The sequence below is a fragment of the Thamnophis elegans genome, chromosome 17 (assembly GCF_009769535.1).
Source record: "Thamnophis elegans isolate rThaEle1 chromosome 17, rThaEle1.pri, whole genome shotgun sequence".
NCBI classification, from domain to species: domain Eukaryota; kingdom Metazoa; phylum Chordata; class Lepidosauria; order Squamata; family Colubridae; genus Thamnophis; species Thamnophis elegans.
This window is the reverse complement of record NC_045557.1, coordinates 8,263,912-8,288,217: the sequence shown is the minus strand read 5'-3', so window position 1 is coordinate 8,288,217 and position 24,306 is coordinate 8,263,912. Positions and strand designations below refer to the sequence as shown.

The window sequence follows — 24,306 nt, the reverse complement described above, 5'->3', positions numbered from 1 at the left end:
ATGGCTTTTGGGGAACTCCTGGAGCAAGTCGGTGGCATGGGACGGTTCCAACTTATTCACACAATGCTGCTGACCATTCCAATCTTGTTCATGGCCAGCCATAACCTTCTCCAGAACTTCACGGCTGCTATCCCAGGGCATCATTGCCAGGTACGCCTCGCCCCCAACGGCAGTGACTACCCCAATATCACTCATCCACAAGGGGCTGCCCAACTTCTCCGCGTCAGCATCCCCATGGACAGCAAGAAAAGGTTGGAAAAATGCAGGCGCTTCACGGACGCGCAGTGGGAACTCCTCAACGCGAGTGTCACCCGGGTGAACGAGACGGAGACCGAGCCGTGTGCCGATGGATGGTTTTATGACCAGACTCAGTTTACGTCCACCATCATCAGCGAGGTGAGTGACACACCGGGAGGGCGATGAACTGTGAGAAGTATTATTTGGAGGGAAAATAAAATTGTGATAGGGAGAGATTCTCAGAGCCAAGGCATGTGTCTATCTTGGGTGGAGGGATGGGGTCTCTAATGATTTTGTCATCTTCCTGCTGTTCTTTCCTGACCTAATCAAAATGCACAGGTAGAGTCTAGGTGGGACCTTGCTCAATAGTTGTAACTCCAAGAGGGATCTCGGAATCCTAGTGGACAACCACTTAAATAGGAGCCAGCCCTGTGCAGCAGCTGCTTAAAAAGCCAACACAGTTCTAGGCTGCATCAACAGAGGGATAGAATCAAGATCACATGAAGTGTTAATGCCACTTTATAAAGCCTTGGTAAGGCCACACCTGGAAAACTGCATTCAGTTTTGGTCACCACGATGTAAAAAAGATGCTGAGATTCTAGAAAGAGTGCAGAGAAGAGCAACAAAGAGGATTAGGGCACTGGAGGCTAAAACATACGAAGAACAGTTGCAGGAACTGGGTATAAGGAAAAGAAGGACCAGGAGAGACAGGATATCAGTTTTCCGATATCTCTGGGGTTGCCACAAAGAAGAGAGGGGTCAACCTATTCCCCAAAGCACCTGAAGGAAGGACAGGAAGCAATGGATGGAAACTAATCAAGAAGAGAAGCAACTTAGAACTAAAGATAAGTTTCCTGACTGTGAGAACAATTAACCAGTGGAACAACTTGGCTCCTGAAGTTGTGAATGCTCCAACACTGGAAGTTTTTAAGAAGGGATTGGATAACCATTTGTCTGAAGTGGTGTACGGTTTCCTGCCTAATCAGGGGGTTGGACTGGAAGACCTCCAAGGTCCCTTCTAACTCTGTTATTCTATTCTATTCTAATCATGGTTTTGCCAGAGCAAAGAATGCCAAATACTTACATGCAATATTAAATTGTTATTCTAGATGTCTTTTGGGCTGTTTTTCAAATGCGATTCTCCTGGTTGCGTAGTTGTTCCTTCTAAACTTCGTAGCACAACTAATCTGCCCTTTCCATACATAATCCCAATCTTAATCTGTATAAACAGATACCAATCTGTTCTCTCCATTGCATACTGCTCTTTCTATACAACTAATTCCCACAACACTGTCAAATAATTTACTAAGACTGTATTACTATTCTTCTTCTCTTCCTTCCTAAGTACATCTCTCTTCCCACTTATGATTATAACCATGTTGCTTGTATCTTTCAATTTATATTGCTTTTATCTTTTTCCTAGGACAATTTGATAGCTTATTAGTAACCTTAACTATCACTGTCATATCTTTTTATTCTTGATGAATGTATTTTATTCTCCTTATGTACATTGAGAGCTTATCCATCAGAGACAAATTCCTTGTGTGTCCAATCACACTTGGCCAATAAAGAATTCTATTCTATTCTATTCTATTCTATATTCTCTTATTCTATTCTATTCTAATCTATTCTATATTCTCTTATTCTATTCTATTCTATTCTATTCTATTCTATTCTATTCTGAATTCTCTTATTCTATTCTATTCTTCTGTTCTGTTCTATTCTGGATTTTATTCTATTCTATTCTTCTATTCTATTCTATTCTGAATTCTCTTATTCTGTTCTATTCTATTCTTCTATTCTATTCTATTCTATTCTGAATTCTTCTATTCTATTCTATTCTTCTATTCCATTCTATTCTATTCTGAATTCTTCTATTCTATTTTTTATTCTATTCTAAATTCTCCTATTTTATTCTATTCTATTCTGAATTCTCTTATTCTATTCTATTCTTCTATTCTATTCTGAATTCTTCTATTCTATTCTATCCTATCCTATCCTAATTATATTGAAAGAGAAGTCTGTTTCAAAATCCTATCCGTGAAAATGATGTAGAACTATTTCAGGGAAAACGATGTACAAAAAAATGAATGCATCGTAAGGCAAACTATCCATGCCAAAATTCTTGCTGGTTTTATACCCAGACCTAAATTCAAACGTATGGAAAGAGAACAGACCAAGCTTACAAAGGAAGGTGGGGGGGGGGGGGATCCTGAGAAACAGCAAGGAAACTGAAAATATTTTTTTTAAAAATGACCAAGTGGAAAAAGAACCAAATTGGGCAGAGTGGTAAGCAGGGAGACGGATATGGATAGTTCTGTAGAAATCAGGAAATGGTAAGAATTATAGTAACATCTGGAGTCCCCCTTGAATGTCCTGGACATTGACAAAATCCTCATCGGTGAATTGCAAAAGGCAACTTCATTTGGAATGGCTGACATCCTGCAATGAGACGAATAGAAATAGAAATAGAACAGAACTTTGGAATATAGAATAGAATAGGAAATAGAATTGAATGAGAAATAGAATAGAATGAGAAATAGAATAGAATAAAATGGGAAATAGAATAGAATGAGAAATAAAATAGAATAGAATAAGAAATAGAATAGAATAGAACAGAACAAGAAATAAAACAGAATAGAATAGAATAGAACAGAATGAGAAATAAAATAGAATAGAATAAGAAATAGAATAGAATAGAACTTTGGAATATAGAATAGAATAGAACAGAACAGAATGAGAAATAGAATAGAATGGGAAATAGAATAGAATGAGAAATAGAAATAGAACTAGACCTAGAAATAGAATAGAATAATGAGAAATAGGATAGAATAGAATGAGAAATAGAATAGAATAGAATAGAATGAGAAACAAAATAGAATAGAATAAGAAATAGAATAGAATAGAACTTTGGAATATAGAATAGAATAGAACAGAACAGAATGAGAAATAGAATAGAATAGAATGGGAAATAGAATAGAATGAGAAATAGAAATAGAAATAGAATAGAATGAGAAATAGAACAGAACAGAATAGAATGAGAAATAAAATAGAATAGAATAAGAAATAGAACAGAATAGAACAAAATGAGAAATAGAATAGAATAAAAAATAGAATAGGATAGAATGAGAAATAGAATAGAATGAGAAATAGAATAGGATAGAATAAAATAAGAAATAGAATAGAACTTTGGAATATAGAATAGAACAGAACAGAATGAGAAATAGAATAGAATAAAATGGGAAATAGAATAGAATGAGAAATAAAATAGAATAGAATAAGAAATAGAATAGAATAGAACAGGAACAAGCAATAAAATGGAATAGAATAGAACAGAATGAGAAATAAAATAGAATAGTTGGAAGGGATCTTGGAGGTCTTCTAGTCCAACCCCCTGCTTAGGCAGGAAAGATGATGCCTTTAACACCATCAAACAACCACACCTGTGTATCCCAATCCTTGGGAAAGACTCAATAAGGCAGACGAAAATGCCAAATCTAGTCTAAACATCTGGCTGGATGTTCAACCAGCCCTAATACTAACGTAGCACCTTGCTATTTGATTTGAACTGAAGTCGAGAGATGTCACCTTTCGAACCTGGGACTTTCTGCTTGCCCTGTGGCATCCCAAGACTTTAAAACCCTCAAAATCTAGACAAAAGGTTGTTGTTGTTGTTTTTTTGCAAAGTTGTGACTGCCACCATCCAGCCCGGTCCTTAGAAACAGTCTTAGTAGCGATGAAGCAACAGGGAGACAGATGCAATAAAACAACCTGATTTTTCCCCCCACCCTCCAGCAAATAAAGGAGTTAAGTTGCAGAAACCACAGGAAATGTTTTTGGTTGGGGTGGAAATGGAGGGGGGGGCTTGTTGCACACACACATACGCAATCCAAAGGCCCTGCTGGGCACAGAAAAATCTCAAATCAGTGGGGCGCAATTTACCTGGCACCACTTCTAAGAGAAGGACTGGCCAATTTTTCTGCAGAGAGCAAAAATATTGTTCCCAGCCAGTCTTCCCCAATTTATATTTCTCTTCTTGGTCTCCCCCACCCTCTCAAGCTTGCACAAAGTCAAGTAACCAACTTTGATTTTCTTGCTAAATGGGCAAGATCTGCCTGGCAAGGCTTGTCTGGCCCAGGTTCCCAAAAAAGATCAGCCTCTGAATGGCTTGCATTGGGGGCATTTTTTTTAAAAAAAATTTTTAAATCACAAGAGAAGCCATTTCAAGTTTCTAGTCCTGGGGGCTCCAGAATTCTGGCAGCTGAAATGTTTTGCACCGCTAGGGGGCAATGCAAGCATTTGAAAAAGAACAGGGCTGAGAGTTTGTTTTTGTTTTTTAAAACTCTGAAGAGACTCATTGCCCAGTCCGGTGTAACTTTGAAGGGCTGCTTAGCAACCGGTTGTAAGTCAAGGACTATTTCGTGTCTGTAAGTTGCAAGCATGCCTCTACCTTCAGAGAGACTCCATGCCCCCAAATACACATCACACATCACATACATCCTCTCCATCACATCATCCAGGTGCTAAACACTTCAGCCAGGTATGATCCCTCCCTCTCTCTCTTGCGCGCACACACACACCTTTTAATTGTGAGGGTCCTTGTTGCTCCCTGAGCTTTCTTGTTTTCTTGCAGATGTTTCATGACCCAACTAGGTAACATCATCAGTGCTAGAAGCGAGTGGGGATTGTGGAGAGGAAGAGGAGGAGGAGGATAGCAATAGCAATAGCAGTTAGACTTATATACCGCTTCATGGGGCTTTCAGCCCTCTCTAAGCGGTTTACAGAGTCAGCATATTGCCCCCAACAAGAATCCGGGTCCTCATTTTACCCACCTCAGAAGGATGGAAGGCTGAGTCAACCTTGAGCCGGTGAGATTTGAACAGCCGAACTGCAGAACTGCAGTCAGCTGAAGTAGCCTGCAGTGCTGCATTTAACCACTGCGCCACTTCGGCTCAGGAGGAGGAGGAGGGGGGAGGAGGAGGAGGAGGAAGAAGAAGAAGGAAGAAAAGAAGAAGAAGAAGGAGGAGGAGGAGGAAGAAAAGAAGAAGAAGAAGTAGAAGAAGGAAGAAGAAAAGAAGAAGGAATAAGGAGGAGGAGAAGAAGAAGGAGAAGAAGAAAGAAGAAGGAGGAGGAGGGGGAGGAGGAAGGAGGAGGAGGAAGAAGGAGGAGGAGGAGGAGAAGAAGAAGAAGGAAGAAGAAGGAGGAGGAAGAAGAAGGAGGAGGAGGAAGAAGGAGGAGGAAGAAGAAGAAGGAAGAAGAAGAAGGAGGAGGAAGAAGAAGAAGAAGGAAGAAGAAGGAGGAGAAGGAGGAGGAGGAAGAAGACAACTGTGGGGTCCTTGGTGCTCTCTGAGCTTGATGGAGATTTTTTTGAAGACATTTCATTAACCTCACTATGTAACACCATCAGTGCTAGAAGGAAGTGGGGTTTGCTCTCTATGAGCACTGATCATGCTACCCAGTTGAGTCACGAAACGCTTGCAAGAAAACCACCAAGCTCAGAGAGCCCCAAAGACCCTCAGTCCTCCTCCTCCTCCTCCTCTCTGCAATCCGCCCCCCCTTTTTTAGCATTGATGATGCTACCTAGTTGGGTCATGAAACATCCTCAAGAAAACCACCAAGTTCAGACAGCGCCAAGAACTTCGCAGTTCAACCCTGAGCTGCAAATATTCTTTTCTACTCATACACCTTTTAATGAAACTCCTTTTCTCCTGTGACAGTGGGACCTGGTTTGCGACCGGCTTAAACTTCGGGAGATGGCGCAGTCCATTTACATGGCAGGGGTGCTGATTGGCGCTCTGGTCCTAGGCGGCCTGGCTGACAGGTATGTTGGTCAGCAGGGGGCAGCACTGGGAGAAAGAGGTGAGTAGCGGGCGAACTCCGGTGGTCAGGGCACCACGCGGGGATCAAATCACTTTTTTTTTACTCCCACCAGTAGACTGAGAAGTGCAGTTTGGGTGTTGGGCACAAGGGGGCACTAACTGCTTCTTACCACTGAGGTCTGATTGACACCTGCAATGAGATTCCTTCTCTTTGGAAGTATGTAGAGATTCTCCGTCATCCAAGGCCATGGTCACCCCAAAGGTGCTTTTTTCAGGAGGCAACTGGACTTCCTTGATTTTTTCTTTTGAAGACCTTTCGCTTCTCATCCAAGAAGCTTCTTCAGCTCTGACTGGATGGTGGGGAAGGGAAGGATTGATCCTCCTTGCAGACAGCTGGTCATTTGCATCCTTTTTAGAGGGTCATTGAGGCCTCTTGGAGGTTTGTCTGTGTCCTCAGGAGGGTCACCTGAGTAGGGCAAATGGTTCCCATAGTCTGCACTTTTCCCCCCTCTAGGAATCCATTCCTAGTCCCACACCATTTCAAGGCTGCCCATCCCAAATTGTATCAGTAAAAGGAAATGGATCAAATCTTTCCAGATGTTGATTAATTATTGATTAACAGCCAATGCCGCGTATAAGTGAAGAATTATTTTTGTGCTGGTTTGGGGTGTGAGGTTCTGCTCAAAACAGTTTCGAAATCAGCAACTGTCGATCAACTCTTATTGAGATCATAGACCAGCATAAGATGGGTGGCATACAAACAATAATTTTAAAAGCTAAAAAAAATACACAAAGTTAAAAAAGACTCTATCTAGAGAGATACATGAAGGAAGGAAGGAAGGAAGGAAGGAAGAGAGGGAGGAAGGAAGGAAGGATAGATAGATACTGATGATGGATGGAAGGAAAGATAGATAAGAGAGAGAAATAGATATAGATAGATAGATAGATAGATAGATAGATAGATAGATGATAGATAATAGATAAATAATGATGATGGATGGATGGATGGATGGAAGGAAGGAAGGATAGATAGGAGATAGATAGATAGATAGATAGATAGATAGATAGATAGATAGATAGATAGATAAATAGAGATAGATAGATGATAGATAGATAGATGATAGATAGATAGATAGATAGATAGATAGATAGATAGATAGATAGATAGATAGATAAAGGAAGGATAGATAGATAAAAGAGGGAGCGATAGATAGATGATAGATAGATAGTTAGATAGATAGATAGATAGATAGGAAGGAAGGAAGGAAGGATGGATGGATAAGAGAGAAGATGATAGATAGATAGATAGATAGATAGATAGATAGATAGATAGATAAGGAGGGAGGGAGGAAGGAAGGAAGGAAGGATAGATAAGAGAGAAGATGATAGATAGATAGATAGATAGATAGATAGATGGATGGATGGATGGATGGATGGATGGATGGATGGATGGATGGATGGATGGATGGACGGACAGACAGACAAATACATACATACACAAATCTAATTTTTTTTTGGCTGCAATCACATGATGACCCCCATCACAATTTACAGCCACCAGTCAAGGACCCGATTACAGTCATAAGTCGAGTCATAATTACAGTTGTAAGTTACGGACCACCTGTATCCTCCCAGAGAGCAACCTGTATCTTCAAGCACGCACACACAGACAGACACAGAGACAAAAACTCCCATTTTCTTTTGTGCCTGCCGGGCTTCTCAAGAGCAGGGGGTGGTGGATGATGGTCTCTTTTGTTCCCCCTGCAGATTCGGCCGCCGAGCCCTCACCATCTGGTCCTTTTTCCAAATGGCCGTGACGGGAACCTGCGCTGCTTTCTCGCCCAATTACGCCTCCTATTGCTTCTTCCGCTTTCTCACCGGCATGGCGCTGTCGGGATTCGGCCTCAGCATTGCCTGTTTGAGTAAGAGCCTCAACTTTAATCTAGGCTAGAGGATCTCAAGGGGGACTTCGAGGCGGGGTCGAAACGAAGCTCTTGGTCTGGGACTCTGGGTGGATCCCCTGGGCTCCCCCGGCCAAGGATTTCCCAGTTGGAAGCCAAGAATCCAAGTTAGAAATTCAAGTGAGGGCTGAAAGAGCTTTGACCTGACAGTGGTCTAGACTGTTTCCCTTCCTCTTATGAAAACATACGATGAACGGTTGCAGGAACTGGGCCTGGCTAGTCTAGGGAAGAGAAGGACCAGGGGAGACAGGAGAACAGCCTTCCAATATTTGAGGGGCTGCTACAGAGAGGAGGAAGGGGGTCAAGCTATTCTCCGTCACGGCCTGCTCGAGCTTCCCGGCTGTTATCAGCCAGCGAGCTGATTCAGAAAGCCACTTGTGGAAGGATTGTAGAAGTTTAGATTGTAGAAGTTTATTTATATGCCGCCCTTTTCCCTGGGGGGACTCAGGGCAGCTCACAACCCAAAGGGGAGGGGGAGACAAACTTTTAACATATAAGACAATACATAATTAAAAACACAACATTCATACCATTCAGGCGGGTTACAGTCTTAGCCCCAGGCCTGACGGGATAGCCGGATTCTGAGGGCTGTGCGGAAGGTCTGGAGGGTGGTGAGGGTACGAATCTCCACGGGGAGATCGTTCCATAGGGTCGGAGCTGCCACCGAGAAGGCTCTCCTCCGCGTAGTTGCCAGTCGGCATTGACCGGCAGATGGAACTCGGAGGAGGCCTAATCGATGAGATCTAATAGGTCGCGTGGAGGTAATTGGCAGTAGGCGGTCTCTCAAGTACCCAGATCCACTACCATGGAGGGCTTTATGGGTGACAAGTAGCACCTTGAAGCGCACCTGGAGATCGACAGGTAGCCAGTGCAGCTCGCGGAGGATAGGTGTTATGTGGGTGAAGGATGGAGAAAAAGGAAAAGAGACCACAAGGAGAGTCACGCCGAGATTTACCAGCTATTTCCCAGTTAATGTTGAGACTATAGAAAGAGTGTAGAGAAGAGCAACCAGGATGATGAGGGGACTGGAGGCTAAAACCTACGATGAATGGTTGCAGGAACTGGGCCTGGCTAGTCTAGGGAAGAGAAGGACCAGGGGAGACAGGAGAGCATCTTCCAATATTCGAGGGGCTGCCCCAGAGAGGAGTTAGGGGGTCAAGCTATTCTCCAAAGCCGCTGAAGGCCAGACGAGGAAGAATGGATGGAAACTGACCAAGGAGAGATTCAACCTGGAAATAAGGAGGAATTTCCTGATAGGGAGAACAATTAAACCGTGGAACAGAAGTTGCCTTCAGAAGTTGTGGGAGCTTCATCCCTGGAGGCCCTTCAAGAAGAGACTGGACTGTCATCTGTCAGAAGTGGTGCAGGGTCTCCTGCCTGGGCAGGGGGGGTTGGACTAGATGACCTCCAAGGTCCCTTCCAACTGTTCTATCCTATTCCATTCTAATTAATTCTGTTCTGTTCTGTTCTATCCTGTCCTATCCTTCATAAGTTAAAACATTATTAATATTAAGATAAAACTGGTGGCAGAGTGTTTTCTCCAACGGATCCCTTCTTTTTCCAGTTGTGGAATGGATTCCCACCCAGCACCGGACCATCACCATTGCCCTCACCGGATTGTCTTATACCCTGGGGCAAATACTTCTCGCAGGCTTGGCCTACGCCATCCGGGACTGGCGTTGGTTGCAGCTGGCTGTTTCGGCTCCTTATTTGTTCTTCCTCCTTTATTCCTGGTACGTGTGTGGGGATGATGGGTGATACGACCTTCTCCCTCTTTTCCCAGAGAGCTCACACTTCGGAAGGCCTGCCAGAGGCCAGTGTGTGGCCTGCCAGAGGCCAGTGGAGCTGGCAGTCGATTCGGACAGTGAGGAGGGTTGGGGAGGAACCTGGGCCAGTCCTGGAGTCTGGGGAAGGCCCTGATGAGGGCTCTGTGTCGGAGGCAGAGAGAGGGGGCCAGGGCCGTCTGACAGTTATCAGCTGCCTTCGGAGTCTATCAGTGGGGCAGAAGAACAGCTGGAGCCTGTTCCCAGTGTGCGCATGAGGAGAGTTGCCAGATGAAGGGAAGAGCTAAAGAACAGGGGTTGACTTGGGAGGAAGGCCACAGGTGGGCGGTGAATGGCCCCTCCCAGAGGAAATAAAAGAGGAGCGACAGGGGACTGGAGTTTGCAGGAGACCATTAGTTCGCTTCATTGGTTCGTGACTCTCTGAGACTCTTTGCCAACTTTTGCTGAGATCGGCAGCTCTCCAAGCCAGATAAGGTCTGTGACTGTAAATCCTCCTTGCGCAGAGCTGCCAGACGAAGGGAAGAGCTAAAGAACAGGGGTCAACTTGGGGGGGAAGGCCACAGGTGGGCGGTGAATGGCCCCTCCCAGAGGAAATAAAAGAGGAGCGACAGGGGAGTGGAGTTTGCAGGAGACCATTAGTTCGCTTCATTGGTTCGTGACTCTCCGAGACTCTTTGCCAACTTTTGCTGAGATCGGCCTGGCAGCTCTCCAAGCCAGATAAGGTCTGTGACTGTAAATCCTCCTTGCGCAGAGCTGCCAGACGAAGGGAAGAACTAAAGAACAGGGTTCGACTTGGGAGGAAGGCCACAGGTGGACAATGAATGGCCCCTCCCAGAGGAAATAAAAGAGGAGCGACAGGGGAGTGGAGTTTGCAGGAGACCATTAGTTCGTTTAATTGGTTCGTGACTCTCCGAGACTCCTGGCCAAGTTTTGCAGAGATCGGCCTGGCAGCTCTCCAAGCCAGATAAGGTCTGTGACCATAAATCCTCCCTTGAAAGACTTTGCTGGATGTGAAGGAGCAGAATTCACAGTCAATTAATCAAAGGGTTTTTTGTTGGGACAAGGAGTTTGCTTCAGGCTCTTGGGAAGCCTCGGTCAGGACAAAAGGCGGTGGTGACAGGTAAAAGAGAAGAAGAGAGGGATTGTGGCTGTGTGTAAGAGTACAGGGAGTCCTCAACTTACGACAGTCCGTTTATTGACCGCTCCAAGTTACTACGGCACTGGAAAAAGGGACCATTTTCCCACCGTGGCAGCATCCCCGCGGTCATGTGATCAAAATCCAAATGCTTGACAACTGGCATGTACTTACGACAGTTGCAGGGTCCCGGGGGGTGGTATCAAGATCCCCTTTTGTGATCTTCTGATCAGCAAAGTCAATGGGGGAAGCTGGATTCGCTTCACCACTTAACAACGGAAGGGATTCACTTAACAACTGTGGCAAGAAAAGTCGCTAGACGAGACAGCCATTTAATAACTGTCTTGCTTGGCAACATAATTTTTAGGCTCGGTAGCTGTTGTAAGTGAAGGATTAACTGGAGTTTGGTAGGTACACTTGGTAACCTGTGGAACTCACAGCCACTTGGATCTTCTATCTTGCAGGTGGTACGTTGAATCGGCTCGCTGGCTGATCCAGTCCGGCCAGGCCAATAAGGCCGTTGGGGTTCTCCAGAAGGTGGCCAGGATCAACAAAAAGCAGGAAGCGGGTGCGAGAATCACCACAGAGGTATGGAAGAAACACAGGGGTGGGGAGGTGGGAAATTCAACAAGCCGTTGTACAAAATTTGCCGAATCTTTGCAACCTTGAAGGTTGTCCCGATTAGGTAAAAGTTCCCCCCGCACATACATGCTAGTCGTTCTCGACTCTAGGGGGCGCCGCTCATCTCCGTTTCAAAGCCGAAGAGCCAGCGCTGTCCGAAGACGTCTCCGTGGTCAGGTGGCCGGCATGACTCAACGCCGAAGGCGCACGGAGCGCTGTTCCCTTCCCACCAAAGGTGGTTCCTATTTTTCTACTTGCATTTTTTACTTGCTTTCGAACTGCTAGGTTGGCAGAAGCTGGGACAAGTCACGGGAACTCACTCCGTTATGCGGCGCTAGGCATTCGAACCGCCGAACTGCCGAAAGCTCAGCGTAGAAAGTAGAAAAATAGGAACCACCTTTGGTGGGAAGGGAACAGCGTTCCGTGCACCTTCGGCACTGAGTCATGCCGGCCACATGACCACGGAGACGTCTTCGGAGGATGGTCGAGGATAGGAAGGCCTGGAGGAACGTTGTCCATGGATCCGCCATGAGTCGGACGCGACTTCCCAATGAACAATAACGACAAATATCAAGTACTTAGGGGCACAAGGAAACAAGGACCAGCAACTTAATAGCTGGCCCTCAACACCCCAATCAACATCTGAAAAACTACTCACCGCAGACACCGTGCAAATGCCACACGCAGAATAACACAAAACACACACTCCGCTAGAGAGAAGGTCCTCGAGAATGGGTGCCAGGACGAGTCTGAACGCTTGGAAGACAAAATGTCCCATCTCGATGACCGAGCCAGATTGGATCCTGGGGACGCTTATATTCTCCTTCATTCGCGATCAGTTTCCGCTCCTCTTATAATTTTTCTGGCGCGCTTTTGCTTCTCCCCGTTAGGTTCTGCTTTCCAGTATGGAGAAGGAATTGTCTTCCTGCAAGTCCAGCTACACCATTTCTGACTTGGTGCGCACGCCGAGCATCCGCCGCATTTTCTTCTGCCTCTCCATGGTGTGGTAAGCGGGTCAATCTGAAGGACGGCTGTCCTTCAAGAAGCCACGTCCTGTCGGTCAGTTTCCCAGGAAGAGAAAGAGGGAGGGGGTATGCTCTCTATTTGAAAAGCCCACCGTTTGATCCACAGTCAAAAGCAGGAATGAAGCAACGTTTTGGAGAGGGGGGCTTAAAGCTTTTTCAAGGATGAATTGTTTTGTTTAGGGAGTGTTTCTCATCATAGTGAACAATTAATTTAATCTTTCTTTCTTTCTTTCTTTCTTTCTTTCTTTCTTTCTTTCTTTCTTTCTTTCTTTCTTTCTTATCTATTCCTTTCTTTTTCTGTTTCTTTTTTTCTTCTCTTCCTCTTTCTTTCTTTCTGTCTTTTCTTTCTTTCGCCTTTTCTTTCTTATCTCTTCCTCTTTCTTTTTTCTTTGTTTCTTTTTGTTTCTCTCTTTTCTTTCTTTCTTCTGCTTCCTCTTTCGTTCTTTCTTTCTTTCTTTTCTCTTCCTTTCTCTCTCTTTCTCTTTCTTTCTTCTTGTTTTCTTTTTTCTTTCTTATCTCTTCCTTTTTTCTTTTTTTCTTTCTCCCTCTTTTCTTTCTTCTCTTCCTCTTCTCTCTTTCTATCCTTCTTTCTTTCTTTCTTTCTTATCTCTTCCTTTCTTTTTCTGTTTCTTTTTTCTTCTCTTCCTTTCTTTCTTTCTGTCTTTTCTTTCTTTCGCCTTTTCTTTCTTATCTCTTCCTCTTTCTTTTTTCCTTGTTTCTCTTTTTCTCTCTTTTCTTTCTTTCTTCTGTCTTCCTCTTCTTTCTTTCTTTCTTTCTTTCTTTCTTTCTTATCTCTTCCTCTTTCTTTCTTTTTCTCTTTCTTTCTTCTTTTCTTTTTTCTTTCTTATCTCTTCCTTTTTTCTTTTTTTCTCTTTCACCCTCTCTTTTCTTTCTTCTCTCTTCCTCTTCTTTCTTTCTTTCTTTCTTTCTTATCTCTTCCTCTTTCTTTTTTCTTTCTCTTTCTTTCTTTCCTCTTTTCTTTATTTTTTCTTTCTTATCTCTTCTTTTTTCTCTTTCTCCCTCTCTTTTCTTTCTTCTCTCTTCCTCTTTCTTTCTTTTTTTCTTTCATACACTCTCTTTCCTCCTTCCTTCCTTCCTTTCCTTCTTTTCATTCTTTCACTACCCATCTCTGCAAATGACTTGGAAGGGGGGAACCCTCACAACTCAAAACTATTACCGTTAAAATCTTACAAGCATTTCAAATCAATAAAAACAGTAAAAAAAACCCATTAAAACAATTAAAAAAACATTAACATATCTATTATAATTAGCAACCTTAGCATTCCCTTAGCACCCACACCATTCATACTTATGACTGCCACTTTCACTTAATGACCGCTGCAAAAAAAACACCTATCGTAAAATCGTGTAAACGACCCGTTCGATGACTACAATACAACTACAGGCTGCATGAGGTCCATAACTTGAGGACTACCTGTTAGAAGAGTTCAGGGAGCTTTAGAACTAAGGGGTCCTTGAGGGAGATGGTGAGGTCTAGAAACATGGAACATAAATGGATCGATAAATCGGCGGACATCCTCCAAATTGCTTTCTGTGGTTTGGTGAAGAAGTCAGCCTCTTGACCAATAATGGTAGAACTTGGGGCTGGTTGTTAATACTATGAAATCTTCAGCCGTCGGGAAACGACAACTCAGAGCGATTGTGTTTTGTATACTTCAGGTTCTCTGTCAGCTTCTCCTACTACGGGCTGGTCATGGACCTCCAAAATTTTGGGGTCAGCATTTACCTCATCCAGGTGATCTTCGGAGCGGTGGATTTTCCCGCCAAACTGATTGTCACGATCACCATGAGCTACATTGGACGGAGGGTCAGCCTCACCGGCTTTCTGCTGACCGCCGGGACCATCATCATCACCAACTTATTTGTGCCCTTGGGTGCGTATGTCGGCTGATCTGCCTGTTGTGTGTGGTGTTCTCCCTCCTATGTCAGCCTTCAGGGGACTTCCTCAGAAGAAGAACCAGCCAACTGTCCAGAAGATTTCGACCCAGACCAGGAGGAGGTTGTCTGCTGAGAAAGCCGAATGTTTTGAGATGGGTGGACTTCAACTCCCAGAATCCCCCAGCCAGCATGCTTTAAGAGGGGTGGAATTCAACTCTCAGAATCCCCCAGTCAACATGCTTTAAGAGGGGTGGAATTCCACTCCCAGAATCCCCCAGGCAGCATGCTTTAAGAGGGGTGGAATTCCACTCCCAGAATTCCCCAGCCAGCATGCTTTAAGAGGGCTGGACTTCCAGAATTCCCCAGGCAGCGTGCTTTAAGAGGGGTGGAATTCAACTCTCAGAATCCCCCAGTCAACATGCTTTAAGAGGGGTGGACTTCCACTCCCAGAATCCCCCAGCCAGCATGCTTTAAGAGGGGTGGACTTCCACTCCCAGAATCCCCCAGTCAACATGCTTTAAGAGGGGTGGAATTCAACTCCCAGAATCCCCCAGTCAGCGTGCTTTAAGAGGGCTGGACTTCCACTCCCAGAATTCCCCAGGCAGCGTGCTTTAAGAGGGGTGGAATTCCACTCCCAGAATCCCCCAGTCAACATGCTTTAAGAGGGGTGGACTTCAACTCCCAGAATCCCCCAGTCAACATGCTTTAAGAGGGGTGGACTTCAACTCCCAGAATCCCCCAGTCAACATGCTTTAAGAGGGGTGGACTTCAACTCCCAGAATCCCCCAGTCAACATGCTTTAAGAGGGGTGGAATTCAACTCCCAGAATCCCCCAGCCAGCATGCTTTAAGAGGGGTGGAATTCCACTCCCAGAATTCCCCAGGCAGCGTGCTTTAAGAGGGGTGGAATTCAACTCTCAGAATCCCCCAGTCAACATGCTTTAAGAGGGGTGGACTTCCACTCCCAGAATCCCCCAGCCAGCATGCTTTAAGAGGGCTGGACTTCCACTCCCAGAATTCCCCAGGCAGCGTGCTTTAAGAGGGGTGGAATTCAACTCTCAGAATCCCCCAGTCAACATGCTTTAAGAGGGGTGGAATTCAACTCCCAGAATCCCCCAGCCAGCATGCTTTAAGAGGGCTGGACTTCCACTCCCAGAATTCCCCAGGCAGCGTGCTTTAAGAGGGGTGGAATTCAACTCTCAGAATCCCCCAGTCAACATGCTTTAAGAGGGGTGGAATTCCACTCCCAGAATCCCCCAGCCAGCATGCTTTAAGAGGGCTGGACTTCCACTCCCAGAATTCCCCAGGCAGCGTGCTTTAAGAGGGGTGGAATTCAACTCTCAGAATCCCCCAGCCAGCATGCTTTAAGAGGGGTGGACTTCCACTCCCAGAATCCCCCAGTCAACATGCTTTAAGAGGGGTGGAATTCAACTCCCAGAATCCCCCAGCCAGCGTGCTTTAAGAGGGGTGGACTTCCACTCCCAGAATTCCCCAGGCAGCGTGCTTTAAGAGGGGTGGACTTCCACTCCCAGAATCCCCCAGCCAGCATGCTTTAAGAGGGGTGGACTTCCACTCCCAGAATCCCCCAGTCAACATGCTTTAAGAGGGGTGGAATTCAACTCCCAGAATCCCCCAGCCAGCATGCTTTAAGAGGGGTGGAATTCAACTCCCAGAATCCCCCAGTCAGCATGCTTTAAGAGGGCTGGACTTCCACTCCCAGAATTCCCCAGGCAGCGTGCTTTAAGAGGGGTGGACTTCAACTCCTAGAATCCCCCAGTCAACATGCTTTAAGAGGGCTGGACTTCCACTCCCAGAATCCCCCAGCCAACATGCTTTAAGGTGGGTGGAATTCCACTCCCAGAATCCCCCAGCCAGCATGCTTTAAGAGGGGTGGACTTCCACTCCCAGAATCCCCCAGCCAACATGCTTTAAGGTGGGTGGACTTCCACTCCCAGAATCCCCCAGTCAACATGCTTTAAGAGGGGTGGACTTCCACTCCCAGAATCCCCCAGCCAGCATGCTTTAAGAGGGGTGGACTTCCACTCCCAGAATCCCCCAGCCAGCATGGTGTTGAAGTCCACCTCTCTTAAAATTGCCAAGATTGAGAACTATTGCTCCAATTATTCCATCAGTATTGATATTTAATCTCAGAACGGTGTAATTAAAAGGAACAGAAAGATCATTTAGTCCAACCTCTTCAATGTGCAAGAAAATCAATTAAAATACCCCAGAGATGTGGGGTAAAATTGGGCATGGCTTGCTTAACAACTGTCTTGCTTAGCAACATAAATGTTGGACTCGCTTGTGAGTGATGACCATAATTGAGACCCCAACAATTACGTTGCTAAGTGAGACCTGTGTTAAGTGAGTTTTGTTCCTTTTGCGACCTTTCTTGCCCAGTTGTTAAGTGGAAGCACCGCAGTCGTTAAGTGAATCTGGCTTCCCCATTGACTGGGCGCCCCAGACAGGGACGCAAAAGGGGGGGGTCACCTCTCCCTCTGGGACATTGTGACCGTCATAAATACGAGTCAGTTGCCAAGCATCTGAATTCTGATCACGTCGTAACCAAAGGAATGCGGGAACGGTCGTTAAGTGTGAAAAACGGTGATAGGTCCTCCGGTTGTAACTTTGAAAGGTTGCTAAATGAACTGTTGTAAAATCCTGACATTATTTTGTTCCGTGTGTGTCCCCCTCTTTCTTTCTGTAGAAATGCAGACGCTGCGGACGGCGCTGGCGGTCATCGGCAAAGGCTGCCTCTCGGCGGCCTTCAACTGCGTCTTCCTCTTTACGACGGAACTCTACCCGACCCCTGTCAGGTGAGGGGAGCTGCCTTTAAAGCCCCCTCGGGTTACTTTCGGAACTGTAACTCTGGGGACAGAATCCCCCACCCCCACCGGTTCCTGGGTTCAAATCCCTCACATCTCCAAGTACGGGTAGTGCTCGACTTACAAACGTTGAGAGCCGTGGTGGCAAAGTGGTTAGAATGCAGCATTGCAGGCTAGCTCTGCCCACTGCCAGCAGTTCGATCCTGACCGGCTCAAGGCTGGCTCAGCCTTCTGTCCTTCTGAGGTCGGTAAAATGAGGACCCAGATGGTTGAGGGCAAGTGTGTGTAAAGAGGTTAGAGACGGCTGTAAGCACTGTGAAGCGGTATATAAGTGCTATTGGCTTCCTTCCTTCCTGTTTCTGTCTCCTACCTTTCTTTCCTCTGTCCCTACCTTTCCTTTCTTTTTGACTTTCTTTTCAACTTTTTCCTTCCTTCCTTCATGTTCCTGTCTTGTACCTTTCTTTCCTCTCTCCCTTCCTGCCTTTATCCTTCTTTTTGATTTTCTTTTCCACTTTTTCCTTCCTTCCTTCCTTCCTTCCTTCCTTCCTGTTTCTGTCTCCTTTCTTTCCCTCTCTTCCTCCCCATTTTCCCTTTCTTTTTGACTTTCTTTTCCACTTTTTCCTTCCTTCCTTCCTTCCTTCCTTCCTGTTTCTGTCTCCTTTCTTTCCTCTCTTCCTCCCTCCTTTTCCCTTTCTTTTTGACTTTCTTTTCCACTTTTTCCTTCCTTCCTTCCTTCCTTCCTTCCTTCCTTCCTTCCTTCCTTCCTTCCTGTTTCTGTCTCCTACCTTTCTTTCCTCTGTCCCTCAGTCCCTTTCCCTTTCTTTTTGACTTTTTCCTTCCTTCTTTCCTTCCCTCCCTCCTTCCTTCTTGTTTCTGTCTCCTAACTTTCTTTCCTCTGTCCCTCCCTCACTTTCCCTTTCTTTTTGACTTTCTTTCCCCCCTTTTCTTTCCTTCCTTCCTTCCTTCCTTCCTTCTTGTTTCTGTCTCCTAACTTTCTTTCATCTGTCCCTCCCTCCCCTTCCCTTTCTTTTTGACTTTCTTTTTCCTTCCTTCTTTCCTTCTTTCCTTCTTTCCTGCCTTTGACAACAGCACTGAAAAAAGTGATTTATATGACCGGTTTCCCCCCCACCGTCTCCATGGCCAATGTGATCAAAACTGGAGAGTTTGACAACCGGCATGTCATTTACGACAATGGCAGGATCCTGGGTTCAAATGATCCCCACCTGGGATTTCCCAGCCGGTTTAGAACGAGCACAGTCAATGGGGGGGGGAGGGAAACGGGATTCACTTAACAGCGGTGTGATTCCCGTAACGATGGCGGTGTTTCACTTAACCACCGTGGCAAGAAAAAGCTGTAAAATTGGGCACGCCTTGCTTAGCAAGTCCCTTTGTTTAGCAACGGAAATTCTGCTCCCTATCACTGTCATAAGTCCAGGACTGGTTAAGCTTATCTTGGTGAGGAAAGGGGTCTAGAGTTTCAGGACACCCCCCCCCCCCGTTGTGGCCCAGCAGGAGCCATTGGAGCTGCCACCAGACTCCGACAGCGAGGGGCCCTATGAGTCGGCTCTGGAGGATGTGGAGGACCCTGCACAGGGTTCCGACTCCAAGCAGGGCGCAGAGAGGCTGGTTGGCCACCAGGAGGCGCCTGAGCCTTGGACCAGTGGGGAGGAGACAAGGGAGAGGGAGCCGGACGCCAGCAGTGAGTTGTTCCTGGATGCACGCCATCGAAGAGCTAATAGGTGTCAAGAACAGTTGCGCAGTTACAGGAGGTAATTGCACTCAGCTGGTGGTAATTAGGCTCCTCTCCAGACTATAAAAGGACTGCTTGTGCACACGCCTCTTTTGCAGAAGTCAACGCAGGAACTAATGTTGGAGAACATTATTGTGAGCTTGGCAGGCTGGATTGCTGCCAAGGCTGTCTGTTATGCTTTGCTTTCAGCCACCGAGGTTTAGGTTTCCTGTTAATTAAAGTGCTGTGAAATTCCAGTTAAGCTTGTCTCGGCATTTGTTACTGGACGGAGGAGGGGGTCAGAGCACCACCTCCCCAACCTCACTGATCTTTGCATCCTCTTGCAGACAGACCGGGCTGGGTTTCGGCAGCACCATGGCCCGCGTAGGGGGCATGGTTTCCCCATTGACTAACGTCTTAGGGGATTATTACCCCTTCCTCCCGCCCATCGTGTACGGGGGGCTCCCCATCGCGGCTGGAATGATCGCCTGTCTTTTGCCAGAAACTTTGAACGTCCCGTTGCCGGATACGATCGAAGATGTTGAGAACAGGTGAGTGGCTCTTGTCGGGGTTACGCCGGGCGATTTGGGCCCACTTCTGAACTTGGCAAATTCTTTTTATTTATTTCATTTTTTAAAAATTGCCTCTTGACTATATGGATGGCCCATAAATCGAACGAATAAAAAGTAAGAAGATAAAGACTAAATATAGGAAGTTCTGATCAGAGAAAGGTCGGCGGTTTGCCGGTTCGAATCCCTAGCGCCGCATAACCGAGTGAGCTCCCGTGACTTGTCCCAGCTTCTGCCAACGTAGCAGTTCGGAAGCAGGTTAAAAATGCAAGTAGAAAATAGGAACCACCTTTGGTGGGAAGGGAACGGCATTTCATGCGCCTTCGGCGTTGAGTCCTGCCAGCCACATGACCACGGAGACGTCTTCGGACAGCGCTGGCTCTTCGGCTTTGAAACGGAGATGAGCACCGCCCGCTTGAGCCGGGAACGACTGGCACAGATGTGCGAAGGGAACTTTTTCCTTTACATTTATGCTGTCTGGGGAATTCTAGGAATTGAGTCCAGCTATGTTGGATGGGGAGTTCTTGGGAGTTCTATGTTCTTGGGAGTTGAAATCCATCTACGTTGGCTAGATAATTCTGGAATTAAGTCCATTCTGGCTGGGGAATTCTGGGAGTTGAGTCCATCCATCTTACTTAATCGATGTTAATTGCACGACATGATGGAGATGCTTTCCAGCTGACCTACGATTTATTCTTCCCTTTAAACCCCAGATCCAAAAAGACGAAAAAGAAGAACGAGGAAGAGATTGCCCAAGAGAAAATCCTGCTCCAGAGGCAGGACAAAGTTTTGTTCAAAGAGACCTGTTGACCAGATGATTGTGGACATGTATTTGCAATTTTTTTTTAAAGGAAATTTGTTTCCGTTCTTTTTTTCTCTTTTTCTTGTATTTTACTGCCCCTTCCCCTTGAGTCAAGGATGGGTGATCTCTGAGCCAAGCCAGCCTCACTGGGGGGGGACTCATTGCTGTGATAATAAATATGGGAAGGGTCTTCTGAACATGTGCAGAGTGTATTTCCAAAAACAACCTCTTGGATTGCCGGGGATTCCTTCCTTTAGACAGGAGTTCCAAACCACAACGTTATTTTCTGCCAATCTGTAATATTTGCCATTTTCTTCTGCTTCTTTTTTCAAACTGGGGTTGTCTCAAATCTCGGATTGAGAAGATTTTCCTGATCTTGTTGCCTGCTTGCAATAAAGTGGTTTATTTTTCGTAGTTTTTTTAAGAGGGATTGGATAACCATTTGTCTGAAGTGGTGTAGGGTATCCTGTCTAAGCAGGGGGTTGGACTAGAAGATCTCCGAGGTCCCTTCCAACTCTGTTATTCTAATCTATTCTTTTGAGATTTGCACTTGAGAGCAAATTCTGTTCATTTCATGGAGGAATTTTGGGGGTGGTTTGGTTAATTGTCTTCTTGGATTTCTTTCTTTCTTTCCTTTCTTTCCTTCCTCCCTTCCCTCCCTGTCTACCTCTTAACCTATCTCCTTCCTTCTCTTTCTTTCTTTTTCTATTTTCTCTCCTTTTCTTCCTCCCTTCTGTCTACCTCTTCGCCTATCCTTCCTTCTCCTTCTTTCCTTCCTTTCTTTTCTCTTTCCTTTCCTTCTTTCCTTCCTTCCTCCCCTCCCTGTCTACCTCTTCGCCTATTTCCTTCCTTCTCCTCCTTCACTTCCTTCCTTAATTCCTTTTCTCTTTTCTTTCCTTCCTACCCTCCCTCCCTGTCTACCTCTTCACCTATCTCCTTCCTTCTTCTTTCCTTCCTTCCTCTTTTCTCTCCTTTCTTCCTTCCTCCCCTCCCTCTCTGTCTACCTCTTCACCTATCTCCTTCCTTCCCCTTCTTTCTTTCTTTCTTTCTTTCTTTTTTTCTTTCTTTCTTTTTCTTTCCTTCCGTTTCTCTTTTCTTTCCTTCCTTCCTTCCTTCCTTCCTTCCTCACTCAAGCTTGGGGCTTGAGAAATAGATAGCAAATGGGTTTTCACTTACCATGGGAGACTTCCAAGGTGCTGACCCAACTTTGTTGGAGACGATGCACTGGTAAACCCCAAGATGGTTAGGTGATACTTTGCAAATGACCAAATCCCCAGGACTGGAGCCTTCAGAGGAGAGAGAGAGAGTGAGTGAGTGAGTGAGTGAGGGAGGGAGGGAGGGAGGGAGGAAGAGAGAGAGAGAGAGAGAGAGTGAGGGAGGGAGGGAGGGGCCAAGGAAGGTGTAAGAGTATATTTTTCTGCCTGCCTATCCATTCTATCCTCTACTCATCCATCCTTCCATCTACCAAAAGATCTATCTGCTTCTCTGTTTTTTCTCGCTAGCCATTTCCTTCCTTCCTTCCCTCCTTCCCTCCTTCCTTCCTTCCTTCCTTCCTTCCTTCCCTCCCTCCCTCCCTCCTTCCTTCCTTCCTTCCCTCCCTCCCTCCCTCCCTCCCTCCCTCCCTCCCTCCTTCCTTCCTTCCTTCCTTAACAATTTCTCAGATGGGTCCTTCGTGATCGCCCGTCCACGAATTAACCAAGTTTAGCCCTGCTTAGCTTTTGCAAAACACAAATGCTTTCAGGCAGCCAATGGTAGTTAATTCTTCGGCGCCAGTGATGGGCCACATCTGGTCGTGCCGTCCATGAAATAAACCGACATCCTTTAGAAGTTTGCAATCATGGCTTCTACAAGGCTGCGAAGGGGAGGTGTGTGTGTGTGTGTGTGTGTGTGGTCTCCATCTCTTCAAGACGGTAGCCAACGGCTCGACTATACCAAGAAGGCATCAGTCATTTGTCCTTGCGGAAATTTTTTTGTCTCTTCTTTTGGCAAGCAGAGAAGTTAATAAGTTGTTGTTTCGTCTGGATTGGGAAAATGAGGGGAATAAAGTCCATTGTTCAAATCACGCTGGCTTGTGTGGTTGCGATCAGGGGCGTTGAACGGGGGGGGGAGGGGGGGAATGTGCATTTGTGTGTCAGAGGGCAGCGTGTGTAAAGCCATCCGTTTCAATTAGAGCAGTGTTTCTCAACCTCGGCGACCTTAAGTCCGTGTGGACTTCGACTCCCAGAATTCCTGGGGAATGGCTGGAGAATTCTGGGAGTTGAAGTCCAGAGGACTGAAAAGTCGCCAAGGTTGAGGAACACTGGATTAGAGGGTGATCTGGAGGATAGGAAAACACAGAAGTGTTGGATAACCAGGTTAAGGGTAAGGGGGGCATGCAGCAGCTGTCTCAGGCAGGGGTGGGGTGGCTGAGATGCAACCCGTGAGCCAACTTGACCCAGAAGGAGGGCTACTTCTGCCTCCTGAAGGCGACCCCCCCACTTCCTTGGGCACCACCACCACAGTTGCGATCCAATCTCACTTCAAGCCGAAAAGAAATAAGAGGGGAAGAAAGTCTTGCATTTTGCAAAAGAGAACCAGATGTTAAGTCCACCCCTCCAAAGACAAGAAGGGGACTGGAGACCAAAACACATTAGGGGACTGGAGGATAAAACGTATGAAGAATGGTTGCAGGAACTGGGTATATCTAGTTTAATAGAAAGAAGGACTAGGGGAGACATGGTAGCAGTCTTCCAATATCTCAGGGGTTTCCCCAAAGAAGAGGGAGTCAAGCTATTCTCCATGGCACCTGAAGGTAGAACAAAAAGCAACGGGTGGAAACTAATCAAGGAGAGAAGCAACTTAGAACTGAGGAGAAACTTCCTGACAATAAGAACAATTAATCAGTGGAACAGAAGTTGCCTCCAGAAGTTGTGAATGCCCCAACACTGGAAGTCTTTAAGAAGATGTTGGATAACCATTTGTCTGAAGTGGTGTAGGGTTTCCTGCCTAGGCAGGGGGTTGGACTAGAAGACCTCCAAGGTCCCTTCCAACTCTGCTATTGTATTGTATAAGGAGAATGGGAAGGGGAGGGAGGAAAGATGGAGAGGTGAGAAGGGAGGGAGGGAGGGAAGGAGGGACAAAGGAAGGAAGAGGAAGGGAAGGAGGGAAGGAGAGCTGGATGGACGAATGAAGACAGGAAGGAAAGAAGGAAGGAAAGGGAGGGGAAGGGCACTGGTTGGTTCAGAACTGTGAAAAATAAGATAAAATAAAAGGAGGGGAGGGAGGGAGGAAAGGAGGAAGGGAAGCAGGAAGAAAGGGGAGGAAGGAAGAAAAAGAAGGAAGGAAGGAGGGAAGGAAGGAGGGAAGGAAGGAAAAGGGAGGGAGGGATGAAGGAAGAAAGGAAAAGGAAGGGGGGAAGGAGAGACAGATGGATGAATGAAGAAAGGAAGGAAAGAAGGAAGGAAAGGGAGGGGAAAGGCATTGGTTGGTTTTGAAGTGTGAAAAATAAGAAAATAAAAGGGGGAAGGGAGGCAGGAAGGAGGGAAGGAAGGAAGAGGGAGGGATGAAGGAAGGAAGGGGGGAGATGGATGAATGAAGAAAGGAAGGAAAGAAGGAAGGAAAGGGAGGGGAAGGGCACTGGTTGGTTTTGAAGTGTGAAAAAAAGATAAAATAAAAGGCGGGAGGAAAGGAGAAAGGGAAGCAGGAAGGAAGGAGGGAGGGAAGGAAGGAAGAGGGAGGGAGGAATGAATGAATGAAGGAAGGAAGCAGGGGTCGGTTTCAGCCAGTATTACTGCCGGTTCGCTCATGTGCAGTTCTATGGAAATTGTTCGGCGCATGTGCAGAACTAAAAAAAAAAGATGGCAGTGACCGGGGAATTGGTTTGGGGCATGGCCAGCCTGGGTCGCTGCCGGTTCTGCGATCC

At 46.1% G+C, this 24,306-nt stretch overlaps 1 protein-coding gene across 1 annotated transcript; it reads left to right on the top strand.

The window, feature by feature from the left end:
• LOC116520026 (solute carrier family 22 member 6-A-like) lies at window positions 1-20,413 on the top strand. The gene is made up of 10 exons (XM_032234164.1): window positions 1-396; window positions 5,955-6,058; window positions 7,824-7,978; window positions 9,582-9,750; window positions 11,401-11,524; window positions 12,448-12,563; window positions 14,263-14,477; window positions 17,188-17,296; window positions 19,382-19,585; window positions 20,317-20,413. Exons 1-10 carry the CDS (start codon window positions 1-3, stop codon window positions 20,411-20,413), a joined length of 1,689 nt encoding a protein of 562 aa, XP_032090055.1.
• The last annotated feature ends 3,893 nt before the right edge of the window (window positions 20,414-24,306 follow it).

What these genes read in the sequence shown, in the direction of transcription:
- LOC116520026 (XM_032234164.1), top strand. Translation starts at nt 1, where the DNA reads ATGGCTTTTGGGGAACTCCTGGAGCAAGTCGGTGGCATGGGACGGTTC. An exon ending in CCTCAGCATTGCCTGTTTGA is followed by an intron (nt 7,979 to 9,581) that starts GTAAGAGCCTCA and finishes TTCTTTTTCCAG; the next exon opens with TTGTGGAATGGATTCCCACC. An exon ending in CAACTTATTTGTGCCCTTGG is followed by an intron (nt 14,478 to 17,187) that starts GTGCGTATGTCG and finishes TTCTTTCTGTAG; the next exon opens with AAATGCAGACGCTGCGGACG.